At 38.9% G+C, this 18472-nt stretch overlaps 1 protein-coding gene and 1 long non-coding RNA gene across 2 annotated transcripts; both read right to left on the minus strand.

The window, feature by feature from the left end:
* Nucleotides 1-4541: 4541 nt before the first annotated feature.
* On the minus strand, nt 4542-8162 carry LOC100702738 (uncharacterized). Its single transcript, XM_003450379.5, has 5 exons — nt 8008-8162; nt 7501-7845; nt 7279-7389; nt 7159-7193; nt 4542-6841 (listed from the first exon to the last, which is right to left on the minus strand). The coding sequence occupies exons 1-5, from the start codon at nt 8048-8050 to the stop codon at nt 6689-6691; spliced, it is 687 nt and encodes a 228-aa protein (XP_003450427.1). The 5' UTR covers nt 8051-8162; the 3' UTR covers nt 4542-6688.
* A 6001-nt stretch (nt 8163-14163) lies between these two features.
* Nucleotides 14164-16164, minus strand: LOC112846467 (uncharacterized). Its single transcript, XR_003219439.1, has 3 exons — nt 15842-16164; nt 14837-15684; nt 14164-14514 (listed from the first exon to the last, which is right to left on the minus strand). It is a non-coding gene; the product is annotated as an uncharacterized LOC112846467 (long non-coding RNA).
* Nucleotides 16165-18472: the final 2308 nt, after the last annotated feature.

Below are 18472 nucleotides of genomic sequence, written 5' to 3' on the forward strand. Positions count from 1 at the left end.
AGTCCATAATCAATGGCCTTATTCCAGGTTTGATCAGCACCATGGACAACAACCTCAGTCAGAGGTTGGGTGAATAGACACATTTATTTAAACTTATGTTACAAACTCACACCATCTCCTGAATCTAGGCTACCACAATCCCCATTTGGTAAAATAACATAAAGACCACTGTAATGTACAGGGTAATAAAATGGGAATGGTTGGTGATATTAAAGTCCTGTTTGTGGCACATTAGTATATGTGAGGGGGCAAACTCCTCAAGATGGGTGGTGACCATGGTGGCCATTTAGAAGTCGGCCATCTTGGATACAACCTTTGTTTTTTCAATAGGAAGAGGGCCATGTGACACATCAAACTTATTAGTAATGTCACAAGAAAAACAATGGTGTGCTTGGTTTCAACATAACTTTATTCTTTCATGAGTTATTTACAAGTTTCTCTTTGTTCATAGTCATTGACATGTCAAAGAGGTTAACACGTGAGGTGCGGATCGAAATTGTGTTGATATCTGGTGAACGCAGTAACCGGGTCATTGCAGCAGATTTCAATGCAAGACACCCTACGAGACCACCCATCTCCCATGCTACAGTTAGCAAACTGCTTGCTAAGTTTCGTGAAACTGGTTCAGTGTTGGATTTGCCAAAATGTGGATGTAAGAAAACTGTCACTAATGAAGAAACATCAGTGGCTGTCCTAGCTTCATTCAGCAAGAGCCCACAGCGTAGCACTCGCCGCATGTCACTGGAGAGTGGCATTAGTCGAACATCCCTTCGGCAGATATTAGCTACTCACAAATGGCACCCTTACAAACTCCAACTACTGCAGCATCTCAATGAGGATGAGCCAGATCGGCGCACAGAATTTGCAGAATGGGCAAAACAAAAATTGGAACAGGACCCTCAGTTCATGCAGAAGATTTTGTTCAGTGATGAGGCAAACTTTTATGTGAATGGTGAAGTTAACAAACAAAACCACCGCTATTGGTCTGACACTAACCCACATTGGATGGATCCCTCCAAGACTGTCGGAACAACAAAAGTGATGGTTTGGTGTGGTATATGGGTTACAACGATACTGAGTCCATTCTTCATCAATGGAAACCTCAAGGCCACTGGATATTTGAAATTGCTACATGATGATGTGTTTCCCTCGTTATGCACTGAAGCTGGCATGTTCCCTGAGTTTTTCCAGCAAGATGGTGCACCACCACATTATGGGTGCCAGGTCCGAGCATTCCTAGATGAACAGTTTCCTGGAAAGTGGATTGGTCGTCGTGGGCCAGTTGAATGGCCCCCAAGGTCTCCCGATCTGACCCCCTTTGACTTTTATCTTTGGGGTCATCTGAAGGCAATTGTCTATGGTGTGAAGATACGAGATGTGCAGCACCTGAAACTACGGATACTGGATGCCTGTGCTGGCATTTCTCCTGCGGTGTTGCTATCAGTGTGTGAAGAGTGGGAGAAGAGGGTTGCATTGACAATCCAACACAATGGGCAGCACATTGAACACATTTTATAAGTGGTCAGAAACTTGTAAATAACTCATGAAAGAATAAAGTTATGTTGAAACCAAGCACACCATTGTTTTTCTTGTGACATTACCAATAAGTTTGATGTGTCACATGGCCCTCTTCCTATTGAAAAAACAAAAGTTGTATCCAAGATGGCTGACTTCTAAATGGCCACCATGGTCACCACCCATCTTGAGGAGTTTGCCCCCTCACATATACTAATGCGCCACAAACAGGACTTTAATATCATCAACCATTCCCATTTTATTACAGTGTATCCATATAAATGGCCCACCCTGTATATTATCATAGAACTAAAGAGGTATATAATTCCCAAACAAATGCTTTAAAGCAGATAACTCTAAGCCTGCCATAAATCTATGACATCTTACTGTTCATCACTGATAATAGCACTGTAGCCACGGTGACACAAAGTCAGAACTCATTTGAGCCCTGCGTCCCATAAATGGCAAACATGTGACTTCATGAATTTCTTCACAAATTAAACTTAACCCTTAGAGAAAAAATAATTATTAACTGTCCCAGCTGCATGCCATTACATACATCAATTTTAATAATTGCCTGTATTCACTTAGACCGTTTGTCTCCAACAAGTCTTTTCAAGTTAACTTTATTAATTACTTCCTCTATGCCACTAACATGTCTGTTACACTCCATTCCTACAAGAATGCTCAAAACCTCTTATCATTATTTACTGCTTTAATTTTAAATTAGTAATGTTTAACATCAATTTTGCTTGATTTGAAAAAAAGTGGGGGCAGGGCAACTTCACCTACATCTGTTAGACCTGTTGTATTTGACCCACACAAAATGTGATAGAATTTGAAACTGCTAAAAACCAAAAAAACATGCCTGGAGCAACCCACTTATCAAATACATTGAAAGATTGTGTGCCAGTAAATGGTTGTGCAGTCTGAAGCCACATATAGATAGCTTATTTGAAGCAGCAGCTTATAGGCAGACTGTGTACTTGTGCACCCGCACCTTTGCTGTGGCTATCACCCTGGTGCAGACCGGAGAATATAATCTGAGGCTGTGCAACTGCCACGCCACATCTCACACTTATAGACAGGTTAAATAACAACAGGAAGTCCACCAAAAGATACAGCGGCTTGCTGTATGTGGCTGTGATTCAGACAGCTGAAGACCTCATTCAAGATATAGATAGAAATACCGCACTGGTGTGAATGTCACCACAGAGTAAATGCAATAATGGACAGGTGAGGTCATATGCAAAAAATAGATAATGTCTTACAAAAACACAAATATTAAACACTGGATAAAAGGTCAATAAATGCTCATTTATACACAGAAATCTTAAAATGAGTTTAATCTGAAACATTAATGGTTTATTCCTGAGCTGCAGTTACATTTATGGTGAAGAATAAATAAGATGACTCTGCTTCTCTCTCTGATCAAAAAGTTTCTGAAAAATATGTGGAAGTGTTACACAAAAGTTCAGTAGGTCTTTAAGGATTTAATTAGTAATTAAGTTTCAATTAGAACTAGGGTAACAAAAGAAATTCATCCCTGCACGACTGAAGCTTTGCTTTGTTTGTTAACTGGGCAGATAAATGCTAAAAGGGAGATACTACACTTTTACCCATACGATGGACAAAAAAATCTCTTTAGACTGTCAGGCTTGTGCACAGAAAAAAAAATGGATAGATGAAAACATCTAAGACCCTGCACCTTTGTGTATACTAGTTATGAAGATGAAAAATGTTACAGAAATTAAGATGATAGAAAGAAGAACATTTGGTTAAAATACAGATAGTCGTCATCATGGTTGAACAATAATGACTGTAGGGAAAAAAAGAAACAATTAATCTATTCTGGTCCCCAAACAGACTTTGTGTGTCTTTTACCACTATCTTAGTTATGTTTTAATTGCTGTGACCACTAGAGGGTGATATCTGTACAACTAGTAACTATATAAGTTGTAATTAAAGAGCAGTTTATGGGGCTGGAAAATGAAACAAACTAGTAAAGGGCTAAAAACTGCAGTTCTAATGTCCTCTTAAATATGGCTCTAAAAGGAGTAATTTCCCCAAGACTACCTCATCCATTTAGACATTCGTAAGGCTTAAAATGATGGACTTGGCCACTTTGATTGACAGGTATGTCAGTGTAGGCAGCTAGGCCTCATGTAACAGTACTAAACCCGACTTGTCCATGATGTTCATTTGTTGGAACATTTTCAATATAATTATCCAATAAATAATATAGCTGCGAATGAGGTACAGCATATCCACGAAGTTTGTGTCAGTGCAATGCACACTCACAGTATATGAATGCAGCTAGTTAACAGAGCCAGCTAGCATTATGTGAGAAATAGCACATAGTGCTTTCTCACCTCAGATGCTAAAACCCCAACGTGGTGACCCACAGAATGCAAACGCTCAGGCGTTAAAATACAGAAACCAATGGGATGGCAACTTTTTTTTACAGACTTATCTATAGCTGTAATAACTTTCCTAACAATGTAAGGCATGCATCAAACATACAAACCACCCACCAAAGGGTCCAATCTAGAACAGTGTATGAATCTCCAATAAACATTGCATACTTCATTTCCTGGATTGTTGTTATACTTTTATTATTATTATCATTATATTATTATTATTATTGTTAATATTTGACCTAAGAATCACTGTGTTGCAGCATCAGAATAGTTGTCCAAACCCAAAAAACCTTTTTTGTTTTTTTCATTACACCAGTGTTACACATGCTCTGTCATGGCATACTGAAGACAGGTGGTTCTGTTGAGAAACAAAGAAAGTGTATTTGTTTACATTGCAACTTTATCTTTTGCTTTGAGTCATCAACGAGTGCCTATAATGATATTAAACTGATAAGTGCAATTTTTGTGCTGAGAACATACTGGAATTTCATATACGTTTCTTAACTGTTTGCTATGTTTTGGTTGTCTCACTAAATTTTTTACTTACATACATTTTCATTTACTTAAAGAAAGAAATAGGTTAAATAAGAATTCTGTAAACCATGGTGCACATGAAAATGTTTTTTATTCAGAAAAAAACCCAAACAAGACAACAACAGAGCAAAACGAGACAGATATTTGATGTGACAGACCTCATGATCTCAAAGTCAGTTTTGCTCAGACCACACCGTGTTATTGTTTCCTGTTGCTCATGATGTATATCTCAGTCTCTCCTCGACTGCTGCAAACCTCCATCTAACTCTCAGTGTAAGAAACACTTGACAGTCTTTAATGTCCTGACTTATGTCCTTCAACATAAAAATTATTAAAGACAACAATATCATGTTCATCATATTTATTACAAGCTTAACTTTTTAATCACAATACAGAAGCGATCTTATTTTTTGGGACAGACACAATATTTCAACGCTAGCTTGAAAAAGTTAGTTGTGTTCGGGCTGTCTGGTCACAGCATGGATAACACGAGTTTCTTATTTTTTCCCTGTTGCATGCCTCCTGGTTTTAGTTGTTCCATGCAGATGAAGTGTTGCGTCCTGATGATCATGTCAAGAGCTGAGTCATAAGAGTCAAACACGATTTCCCTTTATGAGATGCAACTAAACAATAGAGCTTAATAGCTCTCAAAAGAGAGAATTTAAGCTCATCATCATAAAGTTATGAAGCAGTTTTTCATGATTTCCTTTTAAACTAATCCTCTTGGTGCCCTCACTGTCCTTTTACGCTAACTTTCTATTGATTGGCTGCCCTTCATAAACAGTAGGTTTTGACGACTTTTGTCCTCGCAACCAGACCTGTGTAGGTGAGATTAGTTATATCTGTTACATCAAACTGATGCAAGGGTTTAACGGCTAAATTTATCTCTGAACAGTCAGCCGTCTGTCATTATGACTCACGGGGGTTATTCGTACATAAGACAACCTCATTATCTGAAACTTTGGCCATCTGAACATACACAAATGTACCAGTATATGTGTGACAAATGGTAAGGAGATTTATGAAAGGTCCTCTTTAAAGATATGCATTAATTTATTTCAGATGTATGTGTTTGTTATGCTGTGTCAAGTGTTTATTCACATCTCTGCATTGTTTGTTAACATCCTCATTTACACCTAAATGATAAAAATTATGCACCCAATTTATTATTTACTACAGCCATTATCACATTAATACTTTGGATGTATATATAAATTTGGCTCAAAAAATCTGAGCATAGGACAAATAGGACTGCTTCTGTTTATGTATTTAAGGCAGAATATCTGAGAAGAAGAAGTTTGGAGTAGAGCAGTTTGATTTCTTCACCATACTGAACTGCCTGGGCTGAAACAAACAGACATAAATTCTTTGGATGATAAAGAAAAAAAATAAGCAAAAGAAGTGAAGAATAATTAATAAAATCAGTGATTTGAAGGTATTTCAGTTCCAGGACTTAGGGAAGCTGCAGAGAAGTAAAGCTCTTACATAAGTTTGAAAATCGCCACAGTGTGTGAACAGTGGTTGCTTGTTATGCTTGATTTCTCAGAGAAGTCGTGTGTGTGAAATTAGGATATAAAAAATTCAGTTTGCTATTTGCCTAATTAGCAGAAATATAATTTTAGTTTAAATATATATATATTTAATTTTACCTTTTACCTTATTACCTTAGAATAATACTTTAGAATAAAAATATTTATATTATTATAATTATATACATGCAAATAGAAACTGAATTTTCAGATAGTGCTCAAAAGCTATTTTCTCAGTTACAGTTACAACTAGAAAGTTGTGAAAATGGCCCAATGGCCCGAAATTCTCTGGCTCGTTCTTTCTTTTTTATAGATAAAGCTTGAAAAATGTAAATAATATTATTATTATTGTGTTATACAGTTATAATGATAATATAGTATAATATAATCATATGTTATAATTATAATCCTTGAGATATTCATGTTTATCCGTTCAGTTCATCAGATTTTAATACTTAAAAAACAGGCCTGAATATATGCGTGTGTGTGTGTGTGTGTGTGTGTGTGTGTATAATTTGAGACTGAATGCCCCTTCTCAAACTCATACAAATCTAGCCAATTTTTCCTTCTTCTAACACATTTTAACTTTGAAGACAAAATGTTCATTTGCTTCCTAATATATCCCACTCATCTTCTTCTTTCCATACACTAAAGGTGCAAATCCCTCACAAGAGATCAGTGTGACAGCTTTCACTCTGTGTTGATGTTCCTGTTGTTTTTCAAGTGTTTTGTAGAAGCATACACCACATTTGTGTCCAGCTCACTCTGTGGTACAGGCCTTCTGATTTTAGCTTTGGGATGGAAATTCAGTGCTGCATAGTTCATGTCATCAGTATCCACATTCTGTAAACGAAAATGTTCAAAGTCACTAATCCTGCACATTACTTGTTAACCTCTTAACATCCAGAAGGTCACAGGGAACCCCATCTACTGTTGGGGTCCAGCTACTGAACTTTCATCATCAAAATGAAAGAGCTTTTGACAGAAAAACTGCAATGCCAAAATGAATATGTGAGACTTAATTTGGATGGGCATATTCAGGCATGGTACGGTCAGGCATGGCCTCCAAAGGTTACCCTAAATGGGTTTGAAGTTTAATATCTTGCTTGGTGAGAATAAATCTTCATCTAAAGCCAAAATCTAACATCAAAATAGATTACCTCACTCTGTTGTGGATTCTGTCCATCATCTTGAGCTAAATGACAGGAACAATCCAACTGTCAGTAATTCGCTTCTGCTTTTGCATTTGCAATTTAAATGAAATCAAATCATATAAATACCTGGATGAAATTTCCTGATTTGGGCAGCCAGACCAATGATGACCAGTAGAAGAAGAACAATTAAACTGCCCAGGATCACAGTCATCACATTTGTTAATCCATCAAACACATCTACAAAATGGACAATTTAAATAAAACTTTGTGTAATATACTGCCTATGACTGTAAAAAGTCATGCAAAATGACAAGATTTAAATGACAGAAAACATAATTACACTCTTACCTTGCACCTTTAAATATGTTCCACTTGAAATTACCGTCTTATCATCTTTGTACTCTCCACAGAAATACAAGCCAGAGTCAGATGAATCCAGGTGTTTGATATTGAGAAACAGCACAGAGGTGTTGGACGTCATGTTAAATTTGCCAGCTTGAAGACCATCTTGGAGAGAAGCATTTCTTTCAGCAGTGACCATAGATGAGATTCTGCTCACGTTGGGTCTGTTGGTCATTTTGAACCAGAATATGTGACCAGGATGTCTGCTAAAGTTGGAGCACTCCAGTGTGACTTCTTCACCAGGCTGAACCTCCACAGCATAAAACTGTGTGACTATGGAAGAGATCCAACCTGAACCAAACAACAAAATAAACTTCAAACTCCACCAAAACCAAACAACCAAACAATGCCTATGAACTACACTGTCCATTCAGTGTCTCAAGATTCAGTTCTCTTGGATTACTCAACAAAAAGTAATTCTCGTATGAGGAAAAAAGTGACAGGTCTACTTACTGAAAGTGTAGAGTAAAACTGCAATCCACTTAAATTTCAGCATTGTGTGTATGACCACTGCAATGTTGCTAACTGAACTGTGCTCCAGTAAAAGTGATCTCTACATAAAGAGGCGGGCTGCTCTTTTATATGTACCGTTCCTCAGCCTGACGGTGCCACCAGATTTAGGAAAATGGTGCAAACTGACAGCTTTAGGAAGAACAGAATATCAGTATTTTATTTTTTGACAGCATTTCAGATAATGCTGTTCAATAGGATATATTTATATTTAATAGATAATGTATTTTGAAAAGTTTAAAATACATCTACAAAAGCTGTCAGTCTGTATAATTTTGATATATTAGATATTTGTTGTCTTTACCATGAGATGTTTTAAATAAGACTTAGCGCTAGTGGTTACGCAGCTCTTGAAAAAGGTTTAACTCTACATTTTTATGCTCAGTATCAGATGTGTCAGTAATAATATGTGACAAATAATTCTGATATCAAGCACTCGCTGAGGTTCTCTGTTGATTCTGTAACTGCTAACATTGCATGAAGCAGACTATTGGCCCCACACTAAATAAAGTATTAATACTATAATCAAGTATCTTTTTTCATCATGTGTGATTATATTATGTTAGCAAGGCTTAGTAGGTTCAAGTGCACCTTAGTGTGGAGCCTTTAGCTAGTGTGGGTTTGAAACGTGCAGCCTGTGGAGGAGTAAACCCTTTGATATGAGGCTGTGCAAGTGTCACCCTGCTACAGCAGAGGGTAGTGATGTGAGTTTGTGCGAAAAACAGCGTGAGATTGATTTACCACGAAGATGTGTCCTGATCTAGATTTGTTTAACATGCAGCAACACAAATGCTCTTCAAGTGAACTGACTGAATCAGTCCTGAATAAATTAGCAACTTCTCCTCCTTCTCCTTGTTGATTACAAAGAGCTCAATTGTCAGGTCAGCTGGTGCACTCATTTACTTTTTCGAATCAACAAGTCCTGTTTGTCGAGTCTGACAAAATATGGGTAAAAATGTATTTAATCAGCTTTAACTTGGAATGATTGTTGGTACTAAACCCACTCATCTAAAAATTATAAAACTGCTGATCATTGTTAATTTTTGCATATCGGTGATTATTCACTCAGAGTGATGTGACCAATATAAAACATTTGGGGTCTGGGTCTGTCTGAGGGATTTATTTCCTCCTCTTCATGTTTTTTTTGGCTGCTTATTTCAATCAAACGCAGAGGTCACTTTCAAAGTCCTTTCAGAGACGCAAAGAACAACCAGGCAGCTCATTTAGTGATGGAAGTGATGTTTCAGTTAAAACACATGTCGGTTCTTCAGTATTAGTTAATGTTCAAGTGTTATGATACATCATAGCAGTTTCTTTAGCACACAGATTACCTATAAACTATGTTCAGACATTCAGATGATGTATTCAGCCCACTCCATTGTGTTAAATAAATAATTTTATTGGAAATGAAAAAAAAATACACTTCAAACATGCAGTATGAAAAATGTCTCAACATAATAAAATAACATGTTATTAACCTTTTTGTGCTGACTGTCAAGTCTATTTCATATAACAACAGAAGCTGACCCAAAGTGCTTTAAACACAGATTTGCATCACAGGTCTCCAAACAGGCATTTTCACAATGAAACTGAAAGGCGTGTTTTGTTGTCTTAACTCTAGAAAGTAAAAGTCACAGAGGTTCAGTTGTCATTCAAATGTGTTCAGATTTCATCAAGGTGGCTGTAGTTAAACCTTTACTTAAAAAGCCATCTCTAGACCCAGCTGTCTTAGCTAATTATAGGCCAATCTCCAACCTTCCTTTCATATCAAAAATCCTTGAAAGAGTAGTTGTCAAACAGCTAACAGATCATCTGCAGAGGAATGGCTTATTTGAAGCGTTTCAGTCAGGTTTCAGAGCTCAGCACAGCACAGAAACAGCTTTAGTGAAGGTTACAAATGATCTTCTTATGGCCTCTGACAGTGGACTCATCTCTGTGCTTGTCCTGCTAGACCTCAGTGCAGCGTTCGATACTGTTGACCATAATATCCTATTAGAGCGATTAGAACATGCTGTAGGTATTACAGGTACTGCACTGCAGTGGTTTGTATCATATCTATCTAATAGACTCCAATTTGTACATGTAAATGGAGAGTCCTCTTCAGACACTAAGGTCAATTATGGTGTTCCACAGGGTTCAGTGCTAGGACCAATTCTATTTACATTATACATGCTTCCCTTAGGCAGCATCATTAGAAGACATAGCATAAATTTTCACTGCTATGCAGATGACACGCAGCTCTATCTATCCATGAAGCCAGGTATCACAGACCAATTAGTTAAACTGCAGGAATGTCTTAAAGACATAAAGACCTGGATGGCCGCTAACTTTCTGCTTCTTAATTCAGATAAAACTGAGGTTATTGTACTCGGCCCTGAAAATCTTAGAAATATGGTATCTAAGCAGATTCTTACTCTGGATGGCATTACCTTGGCCTCCAGTAACACTGTGAGAAACCTTGGAGTCATTTTTGACCAGGACATGTCCTTCAACGCACATATTAAACAAATATGTAAGACTGCTTTCTTCCATTTGCGCAACATCTCTAAAATTAGAAATATCCTGTCTCAGAGTGATGCTGAAAAACTAGTTCATGCATTTATTACTTCCAGGCTGGACTACTGTAATTCATTATTATCAGGATGTCCTAAAAACTCGCTGAAAAGCCTTCAGCTAATCCAAAATGCTGCAGCAAGAGTACTGACAGGGACTAGAAAGAGAGAGCATATTTCTCCTGTTTTGGCTTCCCTTCATTGGCTTCCTGTTAAATCCAGAATTGAATTCAAAATCCTGCTCCTCACATACAAGGTCTTAAATAATCAGGCCCCATCTTATCTTAATGACCTTGTAGTACCATATCACCCTATTAGAGCACTTCGCTCTTGCACTGCAGGCCTACTTGTTGTTCCTAGAGTATTTAAAAGTAGAATGGGAGGCAGAGCCTTTAGTTTTCAGGCCCCTCTTCTGTGGAACCAACTTCCAGTTTGGATTCGGGAGACAGACACTATCTCTACTTTCAAGATTAGGCTTAAAACTTTCCTTTTTGCTAAAGCATATAGTTAGGGCTGGACCAGGTGACCCTGAATCCTCCCTTAGTTATGCTGCAATAGACGTAGGCTGCCGGGGATTCCCATGATGCATTGAGTTTTTCCCTTCCGTCACCTTTCTCACTCACTATGTGCTAATAGACCTCTCTGCATCGAATCATATCTGTTATTAATCTCTGTCTCTCTTCCACAGCATGTCTTTCATCCTGTTTTCCTTCTTTCACCCCAACCGGTCGCAGCAGATGGCCGCCCCTCCCTGAGCCTGGTTCTGCCGGAGGTTTCTTCCTGTTAAAAGGGAGTTTTTCCTTCCCACTGTCGCCAAAGTGCTTGCTCATAGGGGGTCATATGATTGTTGGGTTTTTCTCTGTATTTATTATTGTGCTATCTACTGTACAATATAAAGCGCCTTGAGGCGACTTTTGGTTGTGATTTGGCGCTATATAAATAAAATTGAATTGAATTGAATTGAATTGAATTTGGCAAACTGATTATTATTCATCTCATCAGTGAGGACAGACCACCCTCCCCTACATAAGCGGCCTTTATAAGTTGGAAGTGTTGGTACCACTATTACCCCATTGTTTCATTATGAATAAGACACATTGGAATATTCTCATTGTTTAACATAAATGACACAATGTTACATAAATGTTATCTGAATTAGATATATGGACTGATACAGCGCTTTTCTACTCTCCCGGATTACTCAAAGCACTCTATACAACATACCACATTAACCCAATCACACACTTTCTCTAAACTGAGTGCTTCCTAACTACATGCATGCACACTCTTGACATGCAGACTGGAGGAGCCAAACCACTAACCTTCCGATCAGTAGGTGACCTCCTCTACCACCTGAGCTACAGTCACCCAGTGGTAAACATGAGTAAACCCTCACTAGGTTTTGGATAAAGTGTACACTCACAAACCTGTAAAACTTGCATTTGAAATGTTGGCTACCATAGCAGTATAGTATTGCAACATGGCATTTGGGTCTTCTAACTAAAATAGGAAAATAGAACATAAATATTGCCATCATTGCCAGACCTGGCCCACATCTGGTTGACATACACCCTGCCATGACACCAGTCAGTCAGAAGTGCCAACTTGATGCCGGATCTGGGCCAGACCTGTTTTCTATGAGCCTGGGCCACATACACCAAACCACAATCGGGCCAGATGTGGCATGCCATCACATAAACAGTGCCATCTACACCAGGCCTGGCCCATATCTGGATGACATCTCTTTTGCAGTAGGAACTGCAAAAGAGAAGAAATAACTGGTCACCATCTGTAAATGTGCTATTGGATTAGTTCATCATTTTGGTACAACTTAAATAGATCTAACCGTAGTCTTCATGAAATACCTATCTGAAATCTCCAGAGTTTTACAGCCATAGCTGTGATAACAGGGATGAGAACAACAGTCACAACAACCAGTTTCAGTTTCATTTGGCATACTGAATTTAGCACATCAGACTTACAATCATCCCCCTCCCAGTCTGCCAGTCAGCAAGAGTTTGTGGGTCACATTCATAATGCAACTTTGTCTTCTGATTCTTCCAACCCTGGAGACATAGCTCAAACCAAAGTTGTGGTAACATCTGCAAAGTCAGTTCATCTTTCATTTTTGAACTATTTTTTTAACCATGGCAAACAAAACATGAATGTCAGCTGATGGCTATTCAGAACTATGTGTCATGGTTCTGGGTCATTTGACCCACCATTTTGAGAGCGTGTTTTTGTGATTTATTTGTGTTGTAATGTAATTTCTGGTTTATCTTCTCTTGTTTGTTAGGTCCATTTTGTGCCTTTGTCTTTGTGTCTCCTTGGAGAACCTCTCTTGTTGTCTGTGTTTATGTGTCTGTATCGCTCCTCGCACTTCTGTATGTCTTAGACGGGTCGTTGTGTTTCTTCTCCCTTTCTTGTTCACATTTCCCTCCTTGTGTTTCATTCCATCTCTCCTCTTCCATCATGTGCATTCATGTGTCCCTCTCCCATAGTGTCTCGTTTCCCTTAACTGTTTCTGTGTCGCCCTGTTTGTGTCTCCTCCCTTTGTCTCCCCAGTCTGTCTTGTTTCCATGTGCGTTCCTTCCTCCCCGCCCCAGAGTCCAAAACAGAAGTTTGGTGCAGAAACCTCTGGTCGGGGCTGTGCAGAGCTCACAGCAGGCTCTGGATGCTGTGGCTGGAGCTCATGTTGAGGGCTTGGCCATCTATTCCTGGGAACCGGAACAGGTGGAGGAACTGGCCAAACCCCATCCATTACCACCCGAGAAACAGGTACGGGTGCAGGGAAAGGTTCAGGTCCTGGCCACGCTCACCCTAGGAGCAGGGGCAGGGGCAGGTGCGGGAGCTAGCTGGACACCAGCCACCCCCAGCCAAGGAACAGGTACAAGTGCAGGAGTGGACTGAGTCTCAGCTGCCCTGGCCCTATGAACCGCTGTGGGTACAGGAGCCTGCTGGACACCGGCCACCCTCACCCTCACAACTGGTACAGGCCCAGAGGTGGCCTCGGCTGGCCTCACCCTAGGAGCAGGTGACGAAGGACAGTAGCTGCCCCCACCTGAGGAACTGGTATGGATGCGGGGACACACTGGGCCCTAGCTGCTCTAGGAACCAGGACAGATACTGGCTCGGCCCTAGCCACCATCACCTGAAGACCTGGAATGGAAACAAGGCAAGACATGGTCCAAGCCGCTCTGCAAGCAGGAATGCAAACAGGAACAGGAGCAGGCACCGGCTGGGCCCTAGCCACACTCACCCGGGTGCACCCGGAATGAGTGCAGGGGAAGGCAGGGTCCAAGTCACACTGCGAGCAGGAACAGGCTGAGAGACATGTCTTGATGCACGCTCAATCATCCAGGTAAGTAAATCCATAAAAGTTGATTCTGTTCATCTGGACATATTGTTTTCAGTGGGAGAAACGTTTCATCACTGATCCAAGTGACTTCTTCAGTCTCAACTGACTGCAGGTTTCCCCAAACTTATAAACAGTACATTTGCACAATGACTGAAACTAGCACCACTGAATGAACAATGGGCTGTGAGGTCAGTTCCTTGATCATTAATATGCACATTGTCATGACCACTGATCAATAGCCATGAGCACCATTCACAGAGAGTTGGGAAATGGCTGCAATCACAGCATTTTAAGATGGGGAATAATGTACCCTTAGGCCTCCTCCTCGATTCAGAGATGGTTTTTCCCTTTTCACGTAAATGGCCTCCTTGACTCCCTGCTCAAACCAGCGTTCCTCCCTGTCCAGGATGTGTACATCCTCATCATTGAAAGAGTGTCCACTGGCCTGCAGGTGTAAATAGACTGCAGAGTCCTGGGATGATGAGTTAGCTCTTCAAACGTGTTTCCCATTGAAACCGCTGAGAGGCTGAGAGACAGGTTCTGAGATAAGCACAGGAGGATAGAAATGATTAGTTTCAGAAACATGTAACATGTCTGTAATTAGAGTCTCAGAGGGCGGAATAGTGTTTGTGGAAGCAGGCTGATAATGACCAGTCTTCTGAGAGCCCAGCATGGGCTAGCAGTGTGTTGAATAGTCATTAATGCTTTTGCAGAGTTAACAGGAATTTTTGACTGATGGTGAGCAAGAGGAAAAAAGTGAGTCTCACTCACCACAGGAAACTGCTCTAAATTATTCTACCTGTGCTACTTCTGTCTCATTGGTGTGTATGAATACTGTGAGTGTGGTGCGTGTTAACCTCACCTTCGTGTTTCAGGGGCGGGACCTTTCCTGGGTTCCCACCCTCTACATCCACACACTTTGAGGTAACAAGTTCACCTATTGATAATCTTATTTCCAGCTATTACTTGAGATTGAGGAATTCCTTCAGTCAGTACTGGATTGTTGAACTAACTGCATTAGTGAAGCTGGCTCTTGTTGCTTGAATGTTTGCTCAGTATTTGCCCTGTGAATTATTAACCCTTTTTTCCCCTCTTCTGCACAGAAATCCTAGAGTTTTGGCTGAGACAGAGAGAGATTGATGAAAGAAGGTTTTACAGAGAAAATAATTTGTGATTTATTCCTGTGCTGTAAATAAACTTGCGAAGTTTCTTGAGTTGCATCTGCACTCCAGAACTACAGTTATGATTCAGTGGTTTCTTTCAGGAAAGAGACAAATGACATACATGTAGCACTATAATTTTACTTATAACTGAAATAAGAATATTCTCATAACGTTTGGTCTGCTGTGGTTTGAGGCAAGTAATTATTCTAAAAATGAGTAAAATATGAATGTGTATTTTATTGGGATGTCTTCAAAAAAGCCATACCATGAATTGTTAAACATGTTGCACTGAGTATTAGTGTTAAATTCTCCAAAGAAATAAAACACGTCAAATAAGTCCAGCACAGCACAGTGGGCATCATGTTATATTTGCCATTTTTGAAGCGTTGCTATCAGCACTGTATATAAACAAGATGCAGCTTGTGTTGGGTCTGTTGATCATTTTGAACCAGAATATGCAACCAAGAGTTGGAGCACTCCAGTGTGACTTCTTCTCCAGCCTGAACCTCAGCAGCATGAAACTGTGTGACTATGGCAGAGATCCAACCTGAACCAAACAACAAGTTTTCATACACTTCAAATTCCACAGGAACCAAACAATGCCTATGAATTGTTGTCCAAAAAGTATCTAACGATTCAGTTCTCTTGGATTACTCAACAAAAAGTAATTCTTTCATGAAGAAAAAGGTGATAGGTCTACTTACTTAAGGTGTAGAGTAAAACTGCAATCCACTTAAATTCCAGCATCGTGTGTATGACCACTGCAATGTTGCTAACTGAACTGTGCTCCAGTAAAAGTGATCTCTATGTAAAGAGGCGGGCTGCTCTTTTATATGTACAGTTCCTCATACTCACAGTGCCACCAGTTTTAGGAGAATGGTACAAACATTAGAAAACATCTTTAGGAACAAAAGAATATAATAATTTTTTTGATAGCATTTCAGATAATCTAGATCATATCTTTTTAGAAGTTTACATACATGAAAAAGATGTCAGTTTGCATAATTTTACACAGCATTTGTTGTCTTCACCATTAGATGCCAAACAGTTTTTAAAATAAAAACTTACACTAGTTGTTACACAAGTCTTTGCAGAGGTTCAGCTCTACTTTATGCCAGAAATAATACATGATAACTAAATCTGATATGAAGCACTCGTTGAGGTTCTGCTTACTGCTAACACTGCATGAAGCTGACTATTGGCCCCACACTAAAAAACAAATTAAACATGTTTTTTCACCATGTTTGATTATATCATGTTAGCAAGGCTTAGTAGGATCAAGTGCATGCTAGTGTGGACCCTTCACCTAGTGTGGCTTTGGTGTGCAGCACATGGACGAGTAACCACATTGATTTGAGGGTGTGTAGGTGTCACCCTGCTGAAGCAGAGGGTAGTGATGGGAGTTTGTATGAATAACAGAGTGAGGTTGACTTACAGTGAAGATGTGTCCTAATTTAGGTTTTGTTAGCAATCAGGAACACAAATGCTCTTGATTTCTTCCAACTGACTGAATCAGTCCTCACTCTCAACAAATTAGCAGCTTTTAACAGTGAAGCTCCTTGTTGATTATAAAGAGCTCTGTTGTCACGTCGTCTGGTGCTCAGAGCACACTCACCATGTACATTTTTTAATCAACTATTATTTTTTCTATTTATCCATTAATCAAGTCAGATTAAGTCAGATTTCTAAGATTAAAGTGGGGCATATATACATATATAGTCTCTCTCATAGATTCTGGTATAATGGTGGATGTTAAATATTGGCCACAAAGCTCAAATCATTTGTCTACAAGGGACCTTAGAAAAGATGATCTAAAACAGACTGAATCAGATAGAACACAAAAGAAGTACATATATGCTGATAGATGATATATAATTCTATAAATTTACTTTTATTAGCAGAAACATTTCAGATTTTATAATAACAGTTAAAATATTCAGTCTTGAATGTGCAGTGAATAACATGAATATTTACAGCTGGTGTTTACTGCTTCCTTTTCAGGTTTGACTTTTGCTCTTACAGTCCTCATTCTCTTCACCTCAGTTGTGTTCAGACCACACCATGTTGCCTCTTCCTGTCAAACACTCATTTCAGCCCTACTGCAAACTCCCCTCTAATTCTGACTTCCGACTCACTGCTTACTCATATGACTTGCATGTCACGCATTGAAACACAAAAACAGACAAAATTAATTAGAATAAACACAAAAGCAGACAGGTAAGATCAACAGCTGCTGCTGGTATAAAGAGCATCTCTACTTCTCCTCCTGCTCTCAGATCTCCTGCTTCTTATTATGGATTTGGGCATGCTCAGTGCTTTCAGGTCATTGGAGCCTAGGCTTTATAAATAAAGTACATGCACTAAATAACTGAGCTGACATAATTAGGCTATAGAATATTATGTTAAAACATATGCAATAGATTAATCTTTACAATGCATGAAACATGATGTTGTATTTCCCTTGTGTGGAAGGCAAATTCTGTGGTTGGGAAAACCAGCAAAATAACATCACGACTTTTATAAAGATGCAAACTGACACCCGGCAAGTTGATCATGATGTTGTATTGCTGACTGATACTGATACTCATCAATGTACTGTTGGTGCGACTGTCCACATATTTATAAAGAAAGACATGAAAAATGTCTTTCTTTATAAATAAATAGCTCACCAATGATATTTTTCATCTCAGCCTCATATTAAGCAAATGTTTGGAAATATATGTCTCATTTCAACAGCTCTAGTTAACTGTAGCTGTAGATGAAAATATTAACAGCTACAAGCAATGTACTGTAACAAAGTTACTTGTCTCTAGTTTTCAGTATCTAAGCAATTTTCTGCAAATAAGAGAGAAGATTTTAATGTATCTTTGGAAAGTGTATAAAATACAAAATCTCAGTTCCATAAAAGCTGTGATTCTATATAAAATGTAAATAAAACTGCTTACATTGATTTGCAATTTCATAAACCCATATTTTATTAACAACAGAACATATAAAACATCTAAATTTTTAAACTGAGACATTTTATTGTTCCGTGAAAACTGTTAGCTCATTTTAAACTGATGACAGCAGCACGTGTCAAAAAAGTTGAGAGAAGACAAAAGAAGGTTGGAAAAGTAAGTAGCACCAAAAAAAAAAAAAAAAAACAGATGGAGAAATATTTCACAACTAATTAGGTTAACTGGCAACAGATCAGTAACATGACTGGATACAAAACGAGCATCTTAGAGAGGCAGAGTTTCAAGTCACAAGTCACTCTCCATCTACCCCCCAAAACTAGAGCCATTTCTATAAATTGTTGAATACTTTAAGAATCATTTTTGAGTATCTCATTA

The sequence above is a fragment of the Oreochromis niloticus genome, linkage group LG3, assembly GCF_001858045.2.
Source record: "Oreochromis niloticus isolate F11D_XX linkage group LG3, O_niloticus_UMD_NMBU, whole genome shotgun sequence".
NCBI classification, from domain to species: Eukaryota; Metazoa; Chordata; class Actinopteri; order Cichliformes; family Cichlidae; genus Oreochromis; species Oreochromis niloticus.

What these genes read in the sequence shown, in the direction of transcription:
- LOC100702738 (XM_003450379.5), bottom strand. Translation starts at nt 8,050, where the DNA reads ATGCTGAAATTTAAGTGGATTGCAGTTTTACTCTACACTTTCA. An exon ending in AACATATTTAAAGGTGCAAG is followed by an intron (nt 7,390 to 7,500) that starts GTAAGAGTGTAA and finishes TCCATTTTGTAG; the next exon opens with ATGTGTTTGATGGATTAACA. An exon ending in AATCAGGAAATTTCATCCAG is followed by an intron (nt 7,194 to 7,278) that starts GTATTTATATGA and finishes CCTGTCATTTAG; the next exon opens with CTCAAGATGATGGACAGAAT.